This window comes from Polypterus senegalus, chromosome 6, assembly GCF_016835505.1.
Source record: "Polypterus senegalus isolate Bchr_013 chromosome 6, ASM1683550v1, whole genome shotgun sequence".
Classification (NCBI taxonomy): Eukaryota; Metazoa; Chordata; class Cladistia; order Polypteriformes; family Polypteridae; genus Polypterus; species Polypterus senegalus.
Window position 1 is genome coordinate 166,782,954 of NC_053159.1, and position 19,724 is coordinate 166,802,677.

At 39.0% G+C, this 19,724-nt stretch overlaps 1 protein-coding gene across 3 annotated transcripts in view; it reads right to left on the reverse strand.

Annotated features, from left to right (window-relative positions):
• LOC120531779 (potassium voltage-gated channel subfamily H member 7-like) overlaps positions 1-19,724 on the reverse strand; it is a 440,320-nt gene that overhangs the window by 261,018 nt on the left and 159,578 nt on the right. For all 3 annotated transcript variants that reach the window (XM_039757502.1, XM_039757501.1, XM_039757500.1), the window contains exon 3: positions 10,414-10,569. In XM_039757502.1, the coding sequence (XP_039613436.1) occupies positions 10,414-10,569 (156 nt within the window). The remainder of the gene's footprint in view (positions 1-10,413; positions 10,570-19,724) is intronic.

The following is a 19,724-nucleotide window of genomic DNA, read 5'->3' on the forward strand; positions in this document are numbered from 1 at the left end:
AATTGACAAATCCAATTTCATCCAGTTTTGATTATGTTGGCCATTCCTTTTTTATCTCTTCTTTCGATAAACTTGGAATTTGTCATTCTGCTTTGGACTAGTTCAAGTCCTTGTTTTCAATCATTTTGTGTCACCTAGTCTAACTTCTTGTCTTCCCCACAGAATCTTTCCACAGAGTGCCTCAAAGATCAGTGTTCGGTTCATTTCTCTTTCTTCTCTAAAGTCACTCCTTAGCTAAAGTTATTTCTTTTATGATTTCTTCTACCACCTGTATGCAGATAATGCAAAGATCTCTTACAACCCACAGGTTTCATCTCAGATGGACGAATGCTCATCATTTTAAAATTAACTTTTCAAAGTCAAACATCCTGGACTTGTCTCTTGATTCTCCTTCCTTAGATTTGTCTCTAAGCATTGCTCTTTAAGAATGCCACCCTTTCACCATCAGCCATGGCCAGGAATCTCTGTATAACTCTGGACTCCTCGCTTTCATTCATTGAATATATTTCCTCAATGACTCAATAGTGTTGTTTCTTTCTTCATAGCATTTAGAAGATTCAACTCTTCCTCACTAACTATGCCATGCAACTCCTTGTTCAGGCAATAGAGCTCCTTTAGAATGAAACTGCTCGACTAGTGCTCTCTGCTCCTCACTCCCCGCCTAATAAAGAGTAGAGATTCAGCATCTTCTTTCACAGACTTCCTGTTGCTACTGAGATCCTGTTCAATACTCTTGTCTTGACGTCCAGCTCTCTGAATGCTTCTGCACCTCAGTATCTCCTGATGTTGATCTCTCTATATGTCCCTTCAAGGAATCTATGTTCTGCCTCTGCCTGTCTGTAGACCATCTTTCCTCGCACTAGATGTGCCAACACTGGACTATGCTACTCCATTGTTACTTCAAAACCGTGGAATGATCTCTCTTTGGCTTTTTGAACTGCACTCAATTTACTCATGTTTAGGCATCTTTTGAAAACACAAATTTTTATTAAATATTTTGGAACTGGGGCAGCACGGTGGTGCAGTGGGTAGCGATGCTGCCTCACAGTTAGGAGTTTGCATGTTCTCCCCGTGTCTGCGTGGGTTTCCTCTGGGTACTCCGGTTTCCTCCCACAGTCCAAAGACATGCAGGTTAGGTGCATTGGTGATTCTAAATTGTCCCTGGTGTGTGTTTTGGGGTGTGTGTGTGTGCATGCATGCCCTGTGGTGGGCGGACACACTGCCCAGGGTTTGTTTCCTGCCTTGCGCCCTGTGTTGACTGGGATTGGCTCCAGCAGACCCCCATGTCCCTGTAGTTAGGGTATAGCGAGTTGGATAATGGATGGATGGATGGAACTGCTTAGTGTCTTTCCTATAGGATAGATGCTGTTTTATTAACATTTAGGTTACAGATTTTTGTCATAGTCTACTTGGAGGTATAATTATATTATATATACTACTAGTACTAGTTCCTCCTGCACTTTTTTCACCTTGTCTTCTGTTTTTTTTAATGCTTGCACCTTCTACGTATTCTTGCATGTGTTATCATCATCACTTTTACACAGTCACTCTTACTCACACCGGTACAGTTCTAAAGTCACCAATTAGGGACATGCATGCCTACATAGCTAGCTATATAATACAGAGGTCTGCCTCCTGAATTTGATGAAGCCTGACAATGTATGGGGTTCTGGACAGTATTCAGATCAAATTTTAAATCTCTTTTCACACTTCTTTGTTCTTTGTCTCTTGTGTGATTGCAACATAAACAGGCTCTGGAAGATAAAGATTTTACGTTTCGATGTTGAAAGTCTAATACACAAGAGAAAATGCTAATGTATAAAAATGGTACCAGATAATAATTTATGGTGGCTCCATAAATAGTTGAGCTACAATAGACACATTTTAGAGAGAAAAAAAAATACCAGGAAAATAAGGTATATACTCAACATAATTTACATTGCAACTTGCCTATTAATTAAACACAATCAGCAATTATGACCAACCAATTTTTACCATAGTTCTGAGTATTATAATGCCTCTGACGTTACTTACTTCTATCTAAACCTCTTGTAAAATTCAGAAAAAAGAAATACTAACTGAAACTGATTTCTGTCTGTGACGGTGGGGGTCAGCTACATGCTCCGTCTTCATTCTTGGGAGTCTCTTAACACGCCACCTCCAATAACGTTTCTGAAGGGATGAGCTTAGCAAATGAGGACACCACATGAACCAAGGGTTAGGTGCAAAGTGATCAGTGCTTTTATTAAAAACAATCCAAAAAAACAAGTGTCCAGAAAGTGCAGTGCTCCAAAAAAAGTTTAATAAATAAATAATCTCTAAAAACAAAGGTGAGGTGGAGGTTAAGATTCAGATAAATAAATCCATTAAAATGAGGAGGTTAAAAGCCAGATACAGACTATAAAAAAAGTGAACCCTGATACTTTAAAAACTGGCATCTCTTACACTTATCCCGTTCGGACCTTGCAGTGTAAAGAGACTCCCGCCAACAGGTGCATTCAACTTTCTTAACTTGTCTCCATTCCCTGCCACCATTACTTCGGCGTCTGCAGGGAAACCAATGAGCCCTCCACATCTCTCATGTCGTTCACCTTCTGCCCTTGCGGTGAGACATCTTCACTCAGGCTGCTCCTACTCCCCAAGAAAGTGCTATCACCACCTCCGGTTACCATGGCCCTGAGGCTCATTCTTTCTCTCTCCATCTCTGCCTCTTTTTTCCATTTCCCTTTCAACCTCCTTCTACTTCTTCTCTTGGTCACTGGCCAGTCTGTTTATCCTCACTCCTTTTTTATTCCTCTTGTACTTAAGCTTCTCTTATAAAAGCAGGGATGTTGCACAGCTGCTGCAGTCAGCAGTCCCTGAGTCAATTAGGGTTGCGGACAATCCTGCTCCAGGGATGTCTACTCCAGCATCTTGCATGGGAAACTCTCTCACCACGCTACCATGTCTACAACCCCCACAAAGATGAGAGTACAACAATTATTTAAAAAACCGCAATCAGCCATGGACCTCACTTTACCACAGTGTCCAGGATAGTCAACAAAGTAACAAATTCAGCCCTGGAAATTGCCTTTTCTCCAGTTGTGAGCCAATGCCCATCATAAGTCTTCAGCGTGTCTTTGTCATCCATAATCATCTCCTCCACATTATTGGTAAATGAATGGAAAATTAGAGTAGCCAGAGGAGCAAAAAAGAAAATAAATCAAGAATATAGAGAAAATGTTCATCCTGCACATAGATTGTACCTAGAACAAGATTCAAATCTAGTCTCGTAGAGCTATAAAGAAACAGCACTAAGCACTTGGCACCTGAAAACTGTAATAATTCTCTCTCAAATTCCTAACCAGACTATCCAGTTCAGGATCATGGGGAGCAGGGGCACCAGTCCATCACAGGACACACTCATGCACACATCAATGCTTTCTGATACTTGGGTCAATATTGAATTACTAATCGACCTAACAGATATAATTGACCTTATCCCTGCTTATTTGGTCAGGACCCATTACAATGGTTTACATAAATACATAGATAAAAAGATAGGCCATTATTGACAGCCAATAAGAAATGCTCTATTTTCTATATCTTGAGATAGCTAATTATGGTGGGAATTAATGAGTAAGTACTATGCAGATTCATTATAATTAGTCATACTTAGCTCAAAGAGTTGCCAATAATAAAGCATTTGCTTTTATGTCATTAAGAATGCAGTTTAATTATGCATGTCTAGGGATGGATAAATTAATTCCTTCTTATTGTCAATAACGATCATTTTAAGTAATGGTTGGTTAATTATAAGAAGCAGGTTTGCTTTTCTACCTCATATCACTGAGTACCACAGGACTGGGACATTGCCAGCTCAGGTTGTAAAATATCATGCTGGTTAAGGTGGAACAGCATCAGATGACTTTGATGGAGTGTGTCTAAGCCAAATTAAAGTTCAACATTGCACAAAATACTGTTCCAATAATGGCACCCAAATTGTGAACAGTCACTTTAAAGATCAGGCACCATCTACTGGTTTGGTTTGTACACCACCACTGTTTACTGTTTATGGGATGAATGCTTTGCTTTGTTTTCATTCACAGATTTATCTGCCATGCAGCCACAAGAGATCAAGAGATTGTGTTCTTTCCATATCTACGTGGGTTCTCCTTCCACACTGCTAAGACATTGTTATTAGGTTAATTGTCAGCCCTAATCTGGCCCTGTGTCATGGTGAGTGTGTGCATTTTTCTATGTCACTCAATACAAGAGATCAAAATACACTAGAAAGGAGCAAAACTGTTTTTGGTTTGTGCTCCAGAATGCAAATGATTGTATTCATGTCTTCACCTGTAGACCACAAGGATCATGGACCAGTGAGCTGTGGTGACAGATAAGGACCAATTGCTGAACAGTGACAAAAGACTCCCAGGATATTTACGAATACCTTTAACTCATCAGGATAAGTCATTCAAATAAAGAATGGCAGATTGGAGGTTCAAAGCAACAAAGGCATGGTAAAAACACAGTGTAAATACTATGCTACTGAAATTTCTGACAAGACTGAAATTCTTCTGATCATGCGAAAGCTCAATAATGAGATTCAGTTGGGCATCACAAGAAATCTCATGCTGCATGTGAAATGAAGGCTAATGGAATGGAGCAAACTGCAAACTGGGCTTAAATTAATTCAACAATCACACAGTGTATGCCCAGTTTAAGATTTCTGAGCTGCACACATGCCCAGTGTAGGCAGACAATGGCATCATAGAGGTTCTGGTGCTTTTAGCATGGAAGAGAATCATTTCGCAACAATATGAAAATGCTAGTGTATATGTTAAATGTTTTTGTTTAAAACTGCTGTTTGAAAATGAAAACATAGCAGTGTGGATGAAGCCATAGGTTCTCTAATGTTAGCAATTAAAAGTGAAGAGGTGTGACTCAGGTGAGCCTTAATTATTGCAACTGCTGGAGCCTCAGAAACCAACCTGAATAGAGGCAGAAGGAGGACAACAGTGTTTCAGTGAGCAGGAGCTACAACAATAAATAGGTGTTCACCAACAGTTGTGCAAGGAGGCTTTACAACAATGACAAGACAACCACCATTTGTGTCATGTGCAACTACCGTTTGAATTACATAACTTTTTCAATGTCAATTTTTTTTTTTTTTTTTTTGTTAAGGCCACTACATCCTTGGTGTTTAACACTTTGTCTCGCAGGATGAAATTCTGGTACATATGACTTTCATTTAACTTTTCTTTACATTTTTTCATAGTGCAGACCATGGTTTCTGAAATCAGTTTGTATGCTCTGAAGCAAAAAACACTCTCTTCTTCTGATTGTACAGTACAAAAAAATATTTTTAGCAGTGATAATAGGGGTCATGAATGAATAGTCTTTCATCAAACATTTGTATCCACTTTATTCAGTTATTCAGCACAGCATTGGGAACAAGGCACAAATCATTACATCTTGCCTGAAGAAGAGGCCCGAGTTGCCTCGAAAACTTGCATATTGCATCTTTTTAGCTAGCCAATAAAAGGTGTAATTTTGCTTGACTTCTCATTACATCCATAATGGCTAACACAGTACAACACACTAGTACTACAAAACGTAATGCTGAAATCGAATTCATTGAGTCACAAAAATTAAAAAACTTTAAAAAAGTCATAAAAAAAAGAAGCAGTTGAATCAAGCAGACACATCAGATTCTACTAAAGGAACATAGATATGTATCTGGATTCCAAGGAGCAATCCCATTTTGGATTTTTATTTCAAAGAGTATGTAGAGAAACATGTGATGTGAAGTAGTGCTATGGACTTTGAAAGATGGTATATAATAGGCATCTCTACCAGAAGGTACATACTATATAATGGGATGATGGACTGAAACAGATGGCATTCTAGTTTTCATTTTATTTACAATATGAATAGAGTTTCTTACTGTTTAGGTATGGATTATGGAAAACTGAATGTTGTACTTTTGAAATGTTTTTGCTAGGGAGCATTAATTCTGTTTGAATGAAAAGGACAGGAAAATGTGTAATAATCATTGAATAGTCACCTCGTCTGGTGACTCTTGTTAGTTTAATATATTAAACAGTATGTGTATGTACTGCATCTATAAATACATTCATCCATACATCCATCCATATTCTTAAACTTATCCAAGGTCGGGTCGCGGGGGCAGTAGCTTGAGCAGGGATGCCCAGACTTCCATCTCCCCGGCCACTTCTCGGGATTCCCCCGGAAGAGCTAGAAGGTGTTCCCAGGCCAGCCGGGAGACATAGTCCCTCCAGCGTGTCCTGGGTCTTCCCAGGGGCCTCCTCCCGGTTGGATGTGCTTGGAACACCTTGCCAGGGAGGTGTCCAGGAAGCATCCTGCTCAGATGCCCGAGCCACCTCATCTGACCCCTCTCAATGTGAAAGAGCAGCGGCTCTACTCTGAGCCCCTCCCGGATGACTGCACTTCTCACTCTCTCTTTAAGGGTAAGCCCAGACACCCTGCTGAGGAAACTAATTTCAGCCACTTGTATTCGTGATCTCATTCTTTCGGTTATTACCCATAGCTTATGACCATAGGTGAGGGTAGGAACGTAGATCGACTGGTAAATTGAGAGCTTTGCCTTATGGCTCAGCTCCTTTTTCACCACGACAGACTGATGCAGAGCCCGCATCACTCCGGATGCCGAACCGATACGCCTGTCGATCTCACGCTCCATTCTTCCCTCACTTGTGAACAAGACCCCAAGATACTTGAACTCCTCCACTTGGGGCAGGATCTCGCTCCCAGCTCTGAGAGGGCACTCCACCCTTTTCCGGCTGAGGACCATGGTCTCGGATTTGGAGGTGCTGATTCCCATCCCAGCCGCTTCACACTTAGCTGCGAACCAATTCAGAGAGGGCTGAAGATCACGGCCTGATGAAGCAAACAGGACAACATCATCTGCAAAAAGCAATCCTGACCCAATCCTGAGTCCACAAAACTGGACCCCCTCAACGCCCTGGCTGCGCCTAGAAATTCTGTCCATAAAAGTTATTAACAGAATCAGTGACAAAGGGCAGCCCTGGCGAAGTCCAACTCTCACTGGAAAGGGGTTTGACTTACTGCCGGCAATGCGGACCAAGCTCTGACACCGGTTGTACATAGACCGAACAGCCCTTATCGGGGGTCCGGTACCCCATAATCCCAGAGCACCCCCCCCCACAGGATTCCCCTAGAAACACGGTCGAACACCTTTTCCAAGTCCACAAAACACATGTGGACTGGTTGGGCAAACTCCCATTCACCCTCCAGGACCCTGCTAAGGGTGTAGAGCTAGTCCACTGTTCCGCAACCAGGATGAAAACCACAATGTTCCTCCTGAATCCGAGGTTCGACTATCCGACGGACTCTCCTCTCCAGAAACCCCGAATAGACTTTTCCAGGAAGGGGGGGACCACCACCCCGGTCTGCCAATCCAGAAGCACTGTCCCCGATGTCCATGTGATGTTGCAGAGATGTGTCAAACAAAACAGCTCTACAACATCCAGAACTTGATGAACTCTGGGTGTAGCTCATCCACCCCCGGGGCCCTGCCACCAAGGAGTTTTTTGACCACCTCGGTGACCTCAGTCCCAGAGATGGGGAAGCCCATCTCCGAGTCCCCAGGCTTTGCTTCGTCATTGGAAGGCATGTTAATGGGATTGAGGAGGTCTTTGAAGTACTCCCCCCACCAACCCACAACGTCCGGAGTAGAGGTATGCAGCGCACTATCCCCACCATATACAGTGTTCACACTGCACTGCTCCCCCTTCCTGAGATGCCAGACGGTGGACCAGAATCTCCTCGAAGCCGTCCAAAAGTCGTTCTCCATGGCCTCTCCAAAATTCTCCCACACCCAAGTTTTTGCCTGAGCAACCACCGAAGCCACATTCCGCTTGGCCTGCCGGTACCTATTAGCTGCCTCTAGAGTCCCACAGGACAAAAGTGTCCAGTAAGACTCCTTCTTCAGCTTGACAGCATCCCTCACCGAAAGTGTCCACCAACGGGTTCGGGGATTGCCACCACGACAGGCACTGAATACTTTACGGCCACAGCTCCAGTCAGCCATCTCAACGATAGAGGCACGTAACATGGCCCATTCAGACTTGATGTGGTCGAAGTTCTGCCGGAGGTGGGAGTTGAAGCTGCTTCTGACAGGGGACTCTGCCAGACATTCCCAGCAGACCCTCACAACACGATTGGGCCTACCAGGCCTGACCAGCATCCTCCCCCACTATCGAAGCCAACTCACCACCAGGTAATGATCAGTTGACAGCTCCACCCCTCTCTTCACCCGAGTGTCCAAGACAAGTCGATCATCGAACTGAGGCCTAGGGTGTCCTGGTGCCAAGTGCACACATGAACACCCCTATGCTTGAACATGGTGTTCGTTATGGACAATCCGTGACAAGCACAGAAGCCCAATAACAAAACACCGCTCGGGTTCATATCGGGGGAACCATTCTCTCGTACAGGTGGCGAGTCAATTGGAAGGGGGACCCACGTTGCCTCTTCGGACTGTGCCCGGCCGAGCCCCATGGGTGCAGGCCCGGCCATCAGGCACTTTCCATCAAGTACCAACTCCAGGCCTGGCTCCAGAGGGGGGCCCAAGTGACCCGCCCCCGGGCGAGGGAAAACGTCGTCCAAGGTTTTTGTTCTTTATAGGAGGTTTGGTTGATCTGCTCTTTGTCTGATCCCTCACCTAGGACCAGTCTGCCTTGGGTGACCCTACCAGGGGCATAAAGTCCCAGACAACAGAATAAATAAATAAATAATATACAATAAATAATATAAATAATATAATAAATAAATAAATAAATACATTTATTTTAACATATAGTGATGGTTTGTTAATGTTGCCAGGGACAGAAAAGCACAGGGAAAAAAAGAATATCTTTGCCCTACCCACACTAATGGCAGGAATATCCCTTTCAAATGCTAGTTTTTGTAGAAGTGATCCAGTGGGAGTGGTATTCTTTGAATTGAAAAGACGATGTCTGGAATGAGATGTACCGGAGCATCATGATAAAAAAGGGGAGCTTGGTAATGGCATTCAGTTAGCAGCCAAGTTGCACATTACAGACTGCAGTTAGGATACAATCAACTATGGACATCTGTCACTTTAAACAAAACAGGAGATTCTGGACTTTATTGGGGACACCAGAGGACAGTGATGATCTAACTTCAGAATTAATTCTGCTGCTTTGCCTGGAATAGTTGTTAAATGGCTGCAAAGTTGAGGCAACAGCTCAAGTGTCAAGAAGCAGAGAAGCCAGAGAATCTGCAGAAAGCCTGAGAAATCCCGACATGAGTGGGAATTTGTGTTACCACATAGGCAAAGGTTCCAACTAGACAGACAGGCACAGTGAAACATCTTTCTTTATATTTTACTCACTTTGATAATGTATCCAATGCATTCTGGGTGTAATAAACTCACCATATTTTACAATTGAGAGGTTTTCCTTGTCTTTTCCCCTGGTTATGGTGGTAATAGTACACCCCAACAAGTATATAAGGGACAAAAAGTCTTAATTACATTTTAAAAATAAATTTGGAAAGATAATATTTCTCTTAGTGAGTGTTCAATGTGTGTATGTCCAGGGTGGGCTTAGAGCTTTTTGTAATCTGTGTGTATCACTGGATTACACAAATGCTTTAAGTTAATAAAATAACTGAATTAATAAAATACAGTCAATAAAATACATTCAGAAATTGATAGGCTTTAGAAAGTAAATTTTAGAAAGGACTTATAAAAGTCCAGTACAATAGCGAACTCGCAAGTCCAGTGAAGACAGACTATATTACAAGTAAAAACAATGAAGTCAAAATGACAAATAAATGAGGGAAAGTCATGCTTCTGTACAACAGAATCCTCCTTACAAGGAGCCCTTCTTCCCACTGGCTTTGTTTTTTACATGGAATTCTAAGTCACGGACGCACACCACTAACAGTTACTTATAGCACAACAGAGTCCCCTCTCTTTTATATTTGGGCATACCATGCAGTTTTTTTTCATTGTATTTTATATTACTTTAAAATGTAATTTTAGATTAGAATAGAATTATCTTATTTAATGTTGTGTAAAGGGTTTATATTACACCTTCTTTTGTGTTTTATCATTCTGGACATCAGCATAGTGGCAAGTTAGTGCATAGTTGCCCAGGTCACCAAACAAAATCTCTTAGTGTCATCTCCACTATAAAAGTATAAGACACACACTTAACAGCAATTACAGTATATTTTGTTGAATATTCAAGAAATAGTGATACACTCCATCTTAAGTCTAATGCTTTGTAAGCATTATTCAATGACACCTTTTCCAGATTTATACTTTGATCCGTATTTCCCTTTCCTTTAACAATTTTAAAATTAAGGCAATCTGCAAAGTAGTTAAGATACACTTACAATGTTCTAATTTGCCAGGTGATGTATGGTTGAGTCTCTCCAATGAGTCGCTGCTTTCCTCCTCCAGCACATAATCAAAATTTAAAATGAACATCATCACCACACCTTCTTCATTCTTCACCGGGATTATATGTGTGTTACATAGAAAAAGGGAACCTAGGAGAAAAGAAATCACATGAAAGTTGTAAATGCAGCCTCCTCCTTGATTCACATGCAGGAAATCATATAGCCAATGAGTGAATTATACATGCATATAATACCCTTACTTAATTACCTCATTAAAACAATCACATTTGGTACTGGGTTGACCAGAATTTTAAAATTATTGCATACATAAATATATAATAGAGTCTATTCCTCTCTTATTATTAAAATCATCTAAAAGCTGTATTGTGGAACACAAGAATTAAAAAAACACAATGTTAAATGCTGCAGAGTCATAATTAATTAATCAATTAAGTAAGTAAGTGAGTGAACAAGTTAATAAGTAATTGCATTTATATAGCACTTTTTAACCTGTTGAGAACGCTCTACCTAAATATTTGGGAACCACTTCAAAGACCATCAATGTGTAGCACCCACCTGTAAAATGCAATGGGTTTTTTTTTTCTGCTAGTGTACTTGACATACATTAGCTATTAGGCAGTGAAGGGGTGAGAAAGATATTTAGCCAATAAGGGACAGGGAATGATTAGGAAGCCATAATGACCAGGTTGTGGTGGGCAATTTGTCCAGGACATTTTGAATTGCTCTACTGTCTTTGAAAGATTTTCAGGGATCTTTTATGACCACAGAGAGTTGGTTTTATGTCTCATCTGAAGGGCAGCACCAATTGTTACAGCAGAGTATCCCCATCAGCTGCACTCGGGCATTAGGATCCACAGATCATGGTATAAGTACCCCTTGGAGGCCCCAGCAGCAACCCAAGCTTTTCCTAATTGGTCTCCCATTCAACTACTGGTTAGGCTCAGACATGCTTAGCTTTAGGTAGATTATATGTTCTGAAAAGGTTACGGTTGATTGTCATGTCTGTGGAGGTCTGTGTATTTTTGTATACTTCAGTCTACCAAATGCCAAAAAATGTGCATGTAAGGTTAACTTATAATTTTAAATTGGTCTGGTGTGAGAAAGAACTATATGAGTGAATGTATCATGTCCAGGGCTGGATCTATCCTCGCACTGAATAATAGAAAGACAGGTTTGGAGAATATGTAGATGGACTTATTTTCAGCTGAAAGCAAGTTGAAGTGTTTTCAAGGAAAAGAGGCATGTGTGCTTATCAACGGAAATGCAGCACCCTTATCTGAAATCATATTCAACTGATCAAAGAATCCAGAAAAAAACAACAATGCTTCAACAAGAACTTTAAAACTCCACACATGTAATGTTAAAGGCTGTCCTAGAAAAACAGCTATGATGATGCTATCAGATGACTATAACTATCAGTCTGCAAAATCATAATAAACAATGAATTTTTTTCTCAAAGTACTTTTTCTCATTTGATGAAGTATAATAATGTATTATCATTTCACCACTGAATCAAAGAAGTCACAACTCAATACAACTTAGCAAATTGGTATAATGACAGAAGCACTTGATCTGAATCATGCTCTCCAGTAGTAAAATGATGGACCAGTGTTTCAGTGTCCACGTTTGATTGAAATCCAGCAACTCACAGTTAGTATGTGAGTCCTGGAATTTATTTTTTATGTTTTTTGTCCAAAAATGCAAGGGAGCCCTGATTACACTCTAGCCAAATGAAAGTTTGTGAGGCCTAGTGAGTAAAGCTCTGGAGTAAAATGTACAGTATGCTACAAGACCAGCATTTCAATCCCTTACATTTACAATGTGGTGCTAAATAGCACAGCTTCTTCAGTTATAATCCTTCTATATAAAAGCGGTCGGGATTGTCCTTCCGTCCCATGAGTTTCACACACACCCTGTCCATTTTGCAATGCACGATGGGATTTGTAGTGTCGTTTTTCCAGGTAAAAGATGATTTTCTACCCCAGACTGTGCGATATCTTCTTCTTCTTTCTTACTATATAAAAGCGGTCGGGATTGTCCTTGCGTCCCGTGAGTGGAAAGCGTGCGTATTCCACTTATCACAGACTTACTAATTGCAGCTTGCGGTACGAAGCGACATGATGTGAGCAAAGTTCTGGTGCTCCCATCGTTCCCTTGCTTTTGTGCGCGATGCGCTGGAAAAATAGATAAAATTATGTCTCTGGAAATAATTAATGTTGATGGAGTACAAATGCCTCACCGCGTAGTAAATATCAGCGGGGTTCAAAAGGGTGACCTCAATATAGAAATCAAGTTTAAATTTCATCACAAAAATAACAGAAACTACGAGTATTAAAGTAATACCGTTCAAATGCAATATAACCAAATTAATGAGTTTGTATAAAATATCAAACTGATCTACATATTGAATTGCCTTAAGAAGTGGTCAACTTAAAAGTCGGTCGCCTTAAAAGGCGGGTCAGCCTAGTATACAAAATTATTTGTATGTTGCTTTGGATAAATACATCAACACAATAAGCAAATGTTAATGAAAGTACACACAATAAAACTGCTGGGGACAATAAACCTTTCCAAGTCATAGACTGGCATTGTGCACACCAGCATAATCAGTTAAGCTTGGAATTAAAGTGTCATCTAAAAGAAATCAGCCATGACCAGAGGGATGCTTGTAACAATGTAAAGCCATAACATGGGTTATCTTCCAAATCCATACTACCATTTATTTTACTTTATTATCAATTAAATGGAATGTACACAGGTGATAAACCCATCAACACGTTCAATTAAATGGTACTAAGGTGTAATACATATTCTTCCATTTTGAAATGAATTATCCTTTCAGTTTGTTTCAATACCTTTTTTAAAAAAAAATGTTACTTGTGATTAATATAAATGATTTTCCCCTTAATTTTAATAAGGATTTTAATAAGCAAAACATATTAATAAGGACTTTCAAATTTTCAAAATGCACATTATAATCTATTATTATACACTATGCTTTTACAGAAGAATTTTAAGATACAAAAATTTAGATAAAAGGCTTGGAAAAAAGGTTGGTGTCTCATTTACTTTTCAGCATTTTTACCTTTAGGAAACATGTAACACTAATCATCCCCTTTAGCTGAAGAAAACAGAAAAGACAGTTAGGGTGCAAGATGTATTCCTTAATTAGAATAAGAATGCTGTCATTTCTGGGAGGGGGTCTGGTTGGGGGTGGGGTGGTGGATATGACAATGCTTGCACTAAACAAAGAGTTTTGTAATACAATAAACAAGTTCCAGAATGAATAATTAAAATTAATTTAACCAGCCATATAAGATAACCATGCTATAGTCTGCAAAGTGCATTTTAACCTAAGAAAAATATATAACCTGATGGAATTAACAGTGATTTGGAGTAAAGTACCTTACATTTAAAAATATGTATGAGGGAAAGAAGCTGTAATAAGTTAGTAAATGATAGAAAGAGTAACTGATACACTCAGGTGGCTGATTAAATAAATGAGTCATAAATTGCTTATGGGAAAACTTCAAAAACACTGATCAACAAACAGTGCAGACAACCTATCAGCTATCATCTCCCTGATCATGATATTAGTTAATGTCATCTTGAAATTAATTCATTACTTTTGTGTTATGTTGAATGAACATCATCTTCAAATGGTTTACATGTGTTGTAACAAAAAAACAAATAAATCGTTGCAGATCTAAACATAAACATCCATCCATCTCTATCCACCTTCCAGACCTGCCTTTTCTACTATAGAGCTTCAAAGTGATGTATCTTATCATAATATCATCAGTCACAAAATGAGAATCAACTTTTTAATATGATTCTGGTTAGTAATGCAAGCCATCATTCACTTATGAAAGTCCAGTTTACAGAAGCCTATTCATCTTTTACAAGTCCATCATTATAGCATGGAAGTAACCTGAACTACCCAAGGATCTTACTTATGGGTAGAGGAGAATATATTAAAAAAAAAAACACCAAGGGTGGATCCAGCAAACGTTACCATTTAATCTTTTTTTTTATTTTCTAAACACAATTAACAAAGAACATCTTCACAAGATGCTAACAGCTCTAATAAATGTCAATATGGCCAGTGGATAAGGCACTGGGCATTAAACCCACAAGGTATCTGGTTCAGAATTTAAAGTAACTGTGCGGACCTAAATAATTCACTTAACCTGCATATTCTGTAACAGTAGAAAATGGAAAGATAAAGGCACTACAGTATATTATATACAAATAGATGAAGGCATTATACTACAGATATACAGTGTTAGGCATGAGCATTCAGGAGATATCTTCAGGGCTCTGAAGAGGCAAGCAATACTACCCAGAATCAAGATGAGGTGCTGTTGGTAACACAGAAAACATAGAAAGAAAAGGGATAAGGATGAAGAAACAGTGTAGAAGAACACTCGTGTCTGTGTTTCCTGAGGAAGAGGTGGCCACCCTGCTGAATGATAGAATGAGCAGGATAGGTGAAGTGTCCTGTTATGGCTCTTCATGTACTGAGTGAAGTGGCAGTGAAGAATTTTGTTGCATGGCTGAGTTTCTAGATGAGTGGTGTCAGGTCTGATAGATTACGGTTAGAAAGCAAAGGAGACAAGAGAGGTCAGTGACAATGTGGTTCAAGGAAGGAATAAGTGGGAATGAATATGAGGTTGCTAGTGTCATTGAGAAGAAGTGATTTAGCAAAGAGGTTTCCACATATGGACTGAATGTTGGACGGTCATATTGGAGGGGAACAGGAACTGAAAGGATACATTAGAGTTGAATTTTTAATTTTAACTATGTCTTAATTATTTATTACACTTCCCTTTTGAGCATTGTGTTTTTAGAGAATTATTTATTTATTCAAAACTGTACTTGGACAATGTTGATTTTAATAAACATGCACTGTTTAAGCTGAAAACAAGCTATTGTCTTCTCACTTTACTTTGTCTATCCTCCATTACAAACAATTGATATAAATTCCATATCCTCCACCAAGGCTCCGTCCCTCCAGTAAGCCACTATAAAGACCTGGAGGCCACTAGCAGATGGTGTTCTTTGGCAGAATCACATCTCAAGAGTGTATACCTCGGACAAACGCTTTTATTTTTGTTGTCTACTTGACCTGAATCATTTGTCTTTTGTACAATCTGTTTTCCATTCATTAAGTGAAGTTACCCCACTGGTTCCCCAAGTCTTTTGCTGATCCTGTTTCATTGTAACTGCCACAATGACAAATTACTTTATTGATCCCAAATGGCAATTAACCCCAGCAGCAACATTACACAAAAAATATATGCTTCATTATAGTAAAAAAAATTGAAAAATTGCTCATCATGATATATGACATCATTACGAAGTTTAGTTAATTTGCCTTTTTTGCCTTTTTTTAAAACATGTGTATTGGTTACCATGAAAGGCACTATATAAAATCATATTATGTCTATGTTTGATACTTGCCTCAGCAGGGTGGGCTTAGTCATTTCAGTTTCAGTCTGGCAGTTTTGCTCCAACAGATGTACATGACTTTCTTTGTGAATATGTTGGATCTTGCAAAGTAAATAATACACTTAAAAAAGCTCCTTCTGTTCTGCCTCTAATGAAAGTGAATGAACTCTTTGAAGGAACTCTTGCAGTACAGATGTGTTTAATTACAGTCAACGCTAACCGTCAGCTTCGTCCTTCTGCCACTAGATTCTAATTTTTAGCGTTTAAACAACCCTCTCCAAAATGTACCGTAATTACCACATTAGGGATTCTAGCAGCATGACTTAACTGAATACTTTTGGGAGGATTCCACATATAACTTCAGAGCAAAAGAGTTTCCTGGATACCCGGTGGGTTTAATAAGTGCTTTTAAAAAATCTAACTTAGTCATTCTCAGGGAATACCCTCTCAGATGGAAATGCTATTAGTTACTTCAAGGTTGACGAGAGGGCTCATTGAGCGTACAGCTGTGGATACTTCCATTACGGTAACTCAAGCTAAGGCTAAGTGATATTGATAGCATGTTAAATCACTGTGACCTTGGTATATCGGAATTCTACATAATTAATAAAATATTAATACACACTCTTTCAGTTCTACTAAAGCAAAACCAGAACTTCACATGTGTCTATTTTCCAAAACCACCATTTATTTTCCATACCAATTTTCCTGCTCTGGCTCTTCAGGGATTGAATTGGAGCCTGTTGCCTATTTGACAGCAGTAGGCAAGAGGCAGTTGCCAATCGTTTGAGGGGTATGTATCTGCACATCAGGCCAATTTAAAAACTTACAGCTTAGTCAGAAGAAAGAAGTAAATTTGCATTACAGATCTTTAAATATATATCTATTCATCTCTCTGACAAGGCCATTCAATGAGCCATATCATAATACTAATATGGTGACATCAAAGCACAGTTGAGCTGATTTCAAAATCAACCTCCTAACATGTAAAGATTTAAATGGCTTTGGCCCCCTTTACTCAAAGGAATATGTTAACAAAAGAATGTATAAATTTGTACATCTCAGTGTGTAAAGTACATTACAAGTGCAAGACAAATATCATATTACTGTTCCAAGGATAAATAAAACTGCATTAGGAGGTTGAGCCTTGGGTGTATGGCCATCAAATGGTGGAATGTTAGTGCTTAGACTGTCCTATTGCTTTTAATTCAGCCTAAAGACCCACCACTTAGTCTAGAAAATGGTTTTTGAAGATGCAGTTTTGGGATGTGTATACTGAAATAAGGTTTTGTAATTTTATGATTTTCATAAAATTATGTCTTTTATTATTACCAGCTAGTAGCATCACTTTCCTATTCTATTACCCTAGCTAATCTACCAGGGGTTCACAAGCTCTTATGTCTCATCAATCTAATTGCTTTTTTTCTTTATTCTTATTCTGAATTTGAAAATTGCTCCAGTATATTTGCATTTAGAAGAAATTCAGAAATATGTTTTGTTTGTTATAGTTTTAAACACCTAGCTTCCTTTTACCATTTTTAGTTCATTTCACCTTATTTTTGTGGTGTTTACTCCCTTAACTGCATCCAAATACTAATAATTAGTGATGAGCAGTGCGGACACTGGTGCAAATGACATTGAATGCTAAAACAGTGTCGCTACTTCAATGCTACTTTCATGTAAGTGTTAATTAGTAATAATGGTTAAACTAAGTCGCCCTCAAGTTCAGTCATGTAAACCACCCTAACTGCAGGTGTTCCACCTTCTGCTTTTATTACACAAGCTGTTATTTCTCACTTTCTGCCTTGTTTGTGTCAATCCAGAAAGTACAAAATGAGTTTGCTACATTTTTAAGGGAGTAGCAGGCATTTACAGTATGTGTGTGACATTATTTATTGTTCTTTTTCTTGCTTTTTAAGATGTTGTTCTTTTTCATGTTCTGCTCATTTAAGCCTTTTGTTATTAATTAGCTCACATGTGAATTTATGCTGAAGTAGCTGCCTCCCCCTAGTATTCAGTGTCATTTCAGTGTCTGCACTGCACATCACTAATTGTTAGTACTTGGGTACAGCTAAGGAAGTAAATTCAACAGGAAAAAGTGAAATAAAAAGAATATGGTAAAAAAAAGTTAATAATTAAAGATATGGCAAAAAATGCACATTTCTGAACTTTGTGAACGTAAATATACTAGCGCATATTTCTGAATGCAAAACAAGAGAAGAGAAAGGTTTGAATTTGCATAAGCTGAGTAGTGGTAATAAGATATGTAAAGATTTACGTCATAAAACAGAAGTAATTGATAAACAAGAATAGTTGTGTCAAATATTTGAATTATTAAAATCTATCTGCGGTGGATTGGCACCCTGCCCAGGATCGGTTCCTGCCTTGTGCCCTGTGTAGGCTGGGATTGGTTCCAGCAGACCCCCGTGACCCTGTGTTTGGATTCTGCGGGTTGGACAATTGATGGATAGATGGATTAAAATCTATGCTCCAATTTAAATGTTGAAAGTCTAAATACTCTCAACTTAACTTTAAAATATGTCAGTTTTAGTCTTCTGGGAGTGGCACTATGAAGGCCTGGACCACCAATAAAGAATCAAAAATCAATAATATTATCATAATCATGATCAACAACCTTAAAATAACATAAAACGATCTCTATATGTCAATATTACCCATCGCATTTTTTTCAAAGGTTTGCAAAAAGGAGTAATTTAAATTAGATCCCTCATATCAAATTAGGGGTTGGATGATTTGGCATGCACAACAAATCCTTCTTATCATTTTTGCTGAAGACTCCTTTTGGTTTCCTCTTTATTATAAGCATGTAATTTCTTGCACAAAATATGGTCCAAAACTGGGCTAAAATGGGAGCTTTTCAGGTCTAGAGGCTCAATAGCATTCATTAAAAGACATCAAGACAAGTCAAACAGTATATCAAATTTGAAGGTTTTCTTGAACCGGTGGGGCAGGAAATGCCAGAAAAAATACTGAAGTGATCTCAAAGAAATAAGTTAATAAGTAATTCTCATGAACACAAAAATACTAATTAAGTGATTAGATCATTTAGAAGTAAGACTGAACCATTTATTTGTAAAACTGTTTGGAATGAAAACCCGCAGCAACATTGGGATCCTAGGACTGAACATGTGAACCCCTGTACTGCAGTATTCTTAGTCATAAAATAAAACATCAGGGTGACTAAGAACGTTACGTATCAGCCTTTATGGTCATCAGGCCATAGACCTCATTGTAGAAAAGTTACAGACTTTAGTATGTGGCATATGACACTTTAAGACATTGATTTTTAACACTGTTTACGACAGAAGACCTCTTCACCCAACAGTCTGAATGAATTCCATCATAAAGTGAACACATTTATTTCAATAATATTCATGTGAAAAATACTAATTTTCAAACACAACACTGATAGATGTGTGCTGCAAAGTTTCAGACTTCATCCAGGTTTCATAATGATGCCGTAACACTAAAGCTTCAGAGCTGCTGTTTGTCACTGGCTTCATGGAATTAAGAGATTGCCTTTACCAGGGGTTGATTCTCCAGGCTTACATTAAGGCAGATTAAAGAAGAGTCACACACAGTGACAGAGAGTGACTGGGCAGGAGAGAGACTGTGAGTCTGAAGTAGCATCAATATGTTACAATATATAAACTTTTACATGCATAAATAAATAAGGATATAAAGGTCTAATGTAAAGTACTTTGCTCAGATATGAAGACTGTTATCTTGTGGACCACACATCTTGCACTTAAAAACCACACTTTGTGAACCACTGCTCTAGGATGTCAGTAAGGATAATGGTAGCCAGGAGT